The 6,410-nt window shown below is 40.3% G+C and overlaps 1 protein-coding gene across 1 annotated transcript; it reads right to left on the reverse strand.

Annotated features, from left to right (window-relative positions):
- Window positions 1-2,824: 2,824 nt before the first annotated feature.
- On the reverse strand, window positions 2,825-5,822 carry LOC112453036. The gene has a single exon (XM_025013578.1). It carries the CDS (start codon window positions 5,801-5,803, stop codon window positions 4,835-4,837), a length of 969 nt encoding a protein of 322 aa, XP_024869346.1. The 5' UTR covers window positions 5,804-5,822; the 3' UTR covers window positions 2,825-4,834.
- Window positions 5,823-6,410: the final 588 nt, after the last annotated feature.

The following is a 6,410-nucleotide window of genomic DNA, read 5'->3' on the forward strand; positions in this document are numbered from 1 at the left end:
GCGGAGATGTATTGTACCCGGAATCTTAGGTTGCCCTTGGATTTATTACAAAGCAGTCCTCCGGGACTTCGGGAGGAGAGCCTTAAGTCGGAGGCGATTTTATCAAAAGGCTAAGGGAAAAGTTGGAGGGGATTCATTCCGTAGTCAGAGATAAGTTAGAAATTAAATCTTCTAGAGTAAAAGCGTGATATGATCGTGGAGCCAGGAAGAACCTTTTTCGAGAAAATCAGAAAATGTGATTTTATAATCCTCGAAGAGAGAAGGGGAAGACCCCGAAATTGCAAAGTAGTTGGGAGGGTCCTTTTTTAATTGTAAGAAAATTAAGTGATGTGGTATTTTGCATTCAAAAATCCCCCAGACATAGAAAGAGGGTAGTACATGCGGATAGGTTAGCCTCTTTTTATGAGAGAACGGTAGGAAGTAGTTAGAGAAATCGGAACCCGATTTATCCTTAAGAAAGTTTTTCTTTCAAGTTGTTAAGTGTTACTGCGTGTATTGTTTTTTTTTGTGTTTAAGGGAGAGTCATCGTTTCTCCATTGGAAGAGCTTCTTGAAGGACACGGAGTGGAGTCTCTTCATTGTTACCTTAAGACCATCGGTTGAAAGAAAACTGCCTCTCCCTCGGCAGTTTTTGTGACTGAGATTTTTCCGAGGGACTAGGGCGAATGCCGAGGCAGAGATTAGGGGAGTCCTAATACGAACAGATATTTCGGTTAGAAACGATGGGTCCTCAGGAAGTTACCCCCCCTTATCCGAAGACTTCGTGGGGCGACATTTGCGGCGGAAAGAGAGAGCGGCGGCGAAGAGAACCACGTCGAGGAGAAATTGTAATGGAGTTCCAGTTCGTAAAGCCGGAGAGGAAGAGAGCCTCCTGTAACGGCGAGGAACAAAAAGAGGACAGAAAGTCTTTGGTAGCAGGTTGGGCCCAGAGGAGATGAAGTCCGATATCCTGTGGCAACAGCTCGGGATAGGGCGAGATACGCTTCAGAGCCCTAGAGCCTGCGAAGAAAATGAAACCTCCTGGAGACTGCCCTTCCGGATTGTTGGGACAACAATCTGAAGAACAGGGGGGGGGCAGTGTTGCATTCACGCTGAGTTCGTCAGCTTTGCCCGGTATTTTCCGCGCGGAGCGTCTTTAGCAACGGGCGTTGCTATGAGTTGTTGATACAGCCCGGCTGTCAGATTTCCTTCTAACTGAAACTCGAGCGGACGTTTCGGTTCGCGCTGCGCAATTGTAAACGTACGCAATAAACCATCCTTTCTTTGCTAAACATGTGTTTCCTCATTCCGTGGGTCGCGAGTAAACGCGCGAGCGAGTGCGGGAATGCGGAGTGAGTGTGCGAAAGCCGCCGGAGTGCAACAATAATATTAATTATTACATTTGCAATTTTACAAAATTGAATGCGTCTATTAAAATGCATTTAAATATTTTTTCTGTTTTTTTTTTACAGCAATCGATTTCTTTCATTATTCTACATATAAAAGTATGAAGGTAAAGTCATTGAAAAGTGAATACATTACGAGATATTTTATTATATTCCCTTTTTATATATTAAAAATATTATGATAAAATTTTAAATATCTCAGGAAATTCTTAACGAAAAGAAAGAGAACTTTATTATAATGTTTTGAAAATGTCTCGACGAGATCTACAACTTTTATTTCAAAGAAAAAATCAAGTTTAAGTTAAGAAATTAATCGCCTTTAAAATTTCTTGAAAACGACAACATCTATGACATGACTCATATCAGAATCGTGTGTCCCCCTTTAGACCATACAACTTTTGTCCAAAACATTTTTTCATATTTTTCATATTTTTCGAGATATTTGCTTGCGTCGATTAAAGTGACTCACTCTATATTCTGAGTAGTATACGAGAATTTACGAAAAATGATATACTACTGTGAGATATTACAAGTACGTCCTTAGAATTTACGAAAAATAATATACTACTATGAGATATTACAAGTACGTCCTGAGAATTTATGAGAAATAATATACTACTAGAGAGGTGCTATATAGAAATGTTCGAAGTATATTATATACGATACGTATATTTACAGTACGAGTACAGAACATTCGAATGATATCATGTGCGGTATGGGACGTTACACCTGACACGGGTCACCGCGGGTACACGTGTACCCGTGTATTTTAAGGAGGTATTCTAGTGTAACATGCGCTTTTATTAAGCTTTTTTTCGGGATTTTTTTACAAGAAATCAGTGAAAATTGTCAATATTAGCTTTTTATGTATATATTTTATTATCTTTAGAGAACGAAAAATATTATTTTGAGTTGAATTAATGAATATAAATATTAATGAAACCCTATCGAATACATGGCGAAAAAAATGACTTCCATGATATCTCAAGATCTATTTGACCGATCAAGTCCAGCTTTTGCGTACATCCTCAGCAGGTGTGTCGCTATAGCCCAAACTAGAATTAAGTAAAAAATTTTTTTTACAATTTTTACAGCCTTCGAAAGATTAAAAAAACTCGCAAAAATCCATACTTAATTTTCAAAGTGCCGCCATTTTTTTTATTTTTATTCTAGTTTTTGTTATAGCCATACTTATACTAATTAAAAATCTTTTTGTATTTTTTGTTTCAGACAAGCAGAATGGGCGCAATCATGGAAGCCATTTAGGGCGCTTTTTTTTCGCCATTTATTCGATAAGGTTTCATTAATAATTATATTTATTATTTCAGTTCAAAAAAATATTTTTTATGTTCTCTAACAATAATAAAATATATACATAAAAAGATAATATTAACCATTTGTTAACGAGGTACTGTAGGTATCTCTTGAATGAATTGCGAAGGTTTTGAAATCTAGAATGTTTTATTTCGGGCACGAGTGAAAATGTGCTGCTTGTACAATCGTGTGAACAAACCTGACCTAACGCAAGCGCTGGCGCCAAAATTACTAAAAAGTTGACTCGACTACTAACAGAGTGCGCGCAGCCATAACGCTAACTAAGATAATATGTAGATAAATTTAAATTAGTCACTGAAACGCTTAAAACTGAAATGCAAAGTAATAAAAACGAAATAAACAACTTGGCTTTTACCATTCCCGCCCGCCTTGAAAGGCTCCTTTCAAAATAACTATTCTCAGAAATGAATAATCTTAACTATGATTCTACCTGCAAAATAAGTAAATCTTAACTTAATTACAGTCTTCTATGGGTAAAGGGCAAACATTCCTTGCCGATCGTTTGAACTTTCCATTTGCCGTCTGCACAGTAACGACGCGTACGACATCATCGCTACCCGGGTGGACTTTGATGATTCTTCCGGCTGCCCATTATAGTGGTGGTAAATTGTCCTCCTTCAACAGCACCAACGTTCCGGGTTGCAAATTTCCTCTCCGCCGGTCCACTTGTTTCGACGTTGAAGCTCCACCAAGTATTCTTTCTGCCAGCGACGCCAAAAATCCTGACGGACCTTCTGCAAATGCTGCCAAAGCTTTAATCTGTTGTCAGGTACCTCAAGATAATCTAATTTTGCTGGTTGTAGTAAACGTTCCCCGGTCAGGAAATGCTAAGGCGTTAAGACTGATAAGTCTCGCACATCATTGGACAAAGGAGTTATCGGCCTTGAGTGACGGACTCAATGCCGACCAGCAACGTGTAACATTCTTCAAAAGTTAGCGAAAGTCCCTTTGTTACAACGTAGAAATGCTTCTTCATACTCTTGATGTTCGATTCCCATATTCCTCCAAAATTTGGTGTCCTTAGGGGGATGAAATGCCATTCTATTTTCTGACTGGCAAGCTGCTCTTGTATCACTTCTTTGTTTTCCTTTACGTAGTCATATATCTCCTTGAGTTCTCTTGCTGCGCCTACAAAATTAGTAGCGTTGTCCGAATATAATTGCAAACAATTGCCTCTTCGTCCCGTAAAACGCCGCAACGCTGTTAGGAACGATTCGGTTGTAAGATCTGTGACCAATTCGAGATGCACTGCCTTTGTGTGAAAACACACAAATAATGCTATTGTAGGCCTTTGATGTATGTACCCTTCCACGACGTATGCTCTCCTTGATCTTTATGGGGCCGGCGTAATCCACACCAGTCACCGCGAAGGCGCGAACATATCCTGCGACTCTTGCTGCTGGCAAGTTTCCCATTTTGACTTGCACACCTGTAGGTCTCCAACGAAAATAATCTATGCAAGATCGTGTAATCCTTCTAGCTTCCTTTCGGCCTGAAAGGACCCAATACTTTTGTCTGACGGCTGCCAACAACTGCTCTGCTTCGCAATGATGCATCTTGATATGCTCGTTTCTGAACATTAATTTAGTGACGTGATGCTTTGACGGCAATATAATCGGATGTTTCGCTTCGTGAGTTAAATCCGAATGCTGCAATCGACCTTCTACGCAAATCAGACCGCTGCCATCCAGAAAGGGATCCAATGCGATTAATTTGCTGTTTTTCTTTACAGGTTGTCCATTCTGTAGATCATAAAGTTCTTGTGGGAAAGCTTCTGCTTGTACCAATCTCGCGACTGCTGTTTCTGCCTTTACAAATTCTGCTGCAGTAAAAGCTCCAGTGCCAGTTTTTGATCTGCATCGATCACTGAATCTATAACAATATGCAACGACTCTAAGAAGTCGTTTAAATGATGATACCGATGGTAACAATCCTGTGGGCTGAGCTGTCACCACGAAACTAGCGATATTTTTCCTCTTTGGTAGGATCTCCACACTATTGGGTTGTTCAGGTCATGAATTCTCATCTGAAAGCCACCACGGCCCATGTCACCATAACTTGTTGGTCTGCAACTTTTCGATAGTTGTTCCCCTTGACAAAACATCCGCGGGATTCTCAGCTGATGGTACATGCTGCCAAACGTCTTGTAAACCTAGAGTCTGTATCTGAGAAACTTGGTTTGCTACAAATCTTTAATGTACTCGGGCATGTACATATCCACTGGATCACAATATTCGAATTACACCATAATCGTCCGAGTTTGATTCTATCTTTAAGAGCGTCTTTGGCTGTCTTGTAAAGATTTCCAAGCAATAACGCGGCATTTAATTCTAATTTAGCGATTGTTATAGTCTTTAAGGGGGCTACTCTTGATTTAGCACAGAGTAGATGCGACTGAAAATTGCCATCTGAATCACAAGTAACTGCATATAAGCAGGCTCCATAAGCGCGCTCTGAGGCGTCGCTAAATCCATGAATGATTATTTCTGTAGAACTCTTCTCTTTAATCTTCCGAGGGATCTTCAAGCTGTTGAGTTGACTCCATGACGATTGATAAATCTTCCACTTGCTATGAAGCTCTTGCGGCAAACTTTCGTCCCACTCCAAGTTAAGCGTCCATAACTGCTGCATCATGATTTTTGCAACAATCATGACAGGCCCTAGCAGACCTAAGGGATCGTAGATCTGGGCGATTTGTGAAAGCACGCTGCGTTTTGTAACTGGACCAGTCTTTGCTTGCTTCACGTCGTATTGTAGAAAATCTTCCTTGTGATTCCATAAGACTCCTAACGTCTTCAATGGGGCGTCCTTGTTGATTACTAGCAACTCCTCTGCTTTACTCTCTTCCATAAAATGACTCAAAGTTTGATGATCGTCGTTTGTTCTCCACTTCCTCAAATGGAACTGACCTTTTGCCAATAGATCAGTAAGCTTCTTCTGTAATTCGATATCCTTCTCAAGATTATCGTCGCCAGTGATAACGTTATCTGCATAAAAGTCCTTTAGTAGAACTCTTAGAGCTATTAGGAAATCAATTCCGTGCTCCTCCGCCAATTGCTTGAGGCAACGTATAGCCAAAAACATTGCGCATATTTGTCCGTATGTGACGGTGTTCAACGTAAATATTTCCAATGGATCTGCCTCATTTTTCCTCCAAAGGATTAACTGCGAAACTTGCGATCTGCTTCTGCCACCAAGACTTGTCTGAACATCATTGCAATGTCACCTGTAATCACAAAATTGTAAGTGCAAAATCTCAACAATATGTGCATCAATTCGTTTTGTAAGTTGGGGCCAGCCATAAGCATATCGTTCAAAGAATGATTGTTATCAGTTTTCGCCGAGGCGTCGAATACAACCCTAAGCTTGGTTGTGAGACTGTCAGGTCGCAGTACTGGTTAATGCGGAATAAAACATATGTCTTTCTCCTCTAGTATGTTTGGAGATACTCGACTCATGTGTCCTCTTTTTTTGTACTCTTCCATAAATCGTACATATTCTTCTTTGAGGGAAGGCTGTCTTCGAAAACGACGCTCCAATGCATAAAATCTTCTGGTTGCCTGCTGCCTCGAATCGCCAAGCGAAACATCTTCCTTCTTTGGTAATCGTACTACAAATCTTCCTGTTGCATCTTGCGTTGTCGTATCTCTGAAGTATTTTTCGCAATAGGCTTCTGAGGGACTAAGCTGTT

Source organism: Temnothorax curvispinosus, unplaced genomic scaffold (assembly GCF_003070985.1).
Source record: "Temnothorax curvispinosus isolate PA1 unplaced genomic scaffold, ASM307098v1 QBEX01003942.1, whole genome shotgun sequence".
Lineage (NCBI taxonomy): Eukaryota > Metazoa > Arthropoda > Insecta > Hymenoptera > Formicidae > Temnothorax > Temnothorax curvispinosus.

Excerpts from the sequence above, each read along its gene's own strand:
- LOC112453036 (XM_025013578.1), bottom strand. The coding sequence starts at position 5,803 with ATGTTTTTGGCTATACGTTGCCTCAAGCAATTGGCGGAGGAGCACGGA.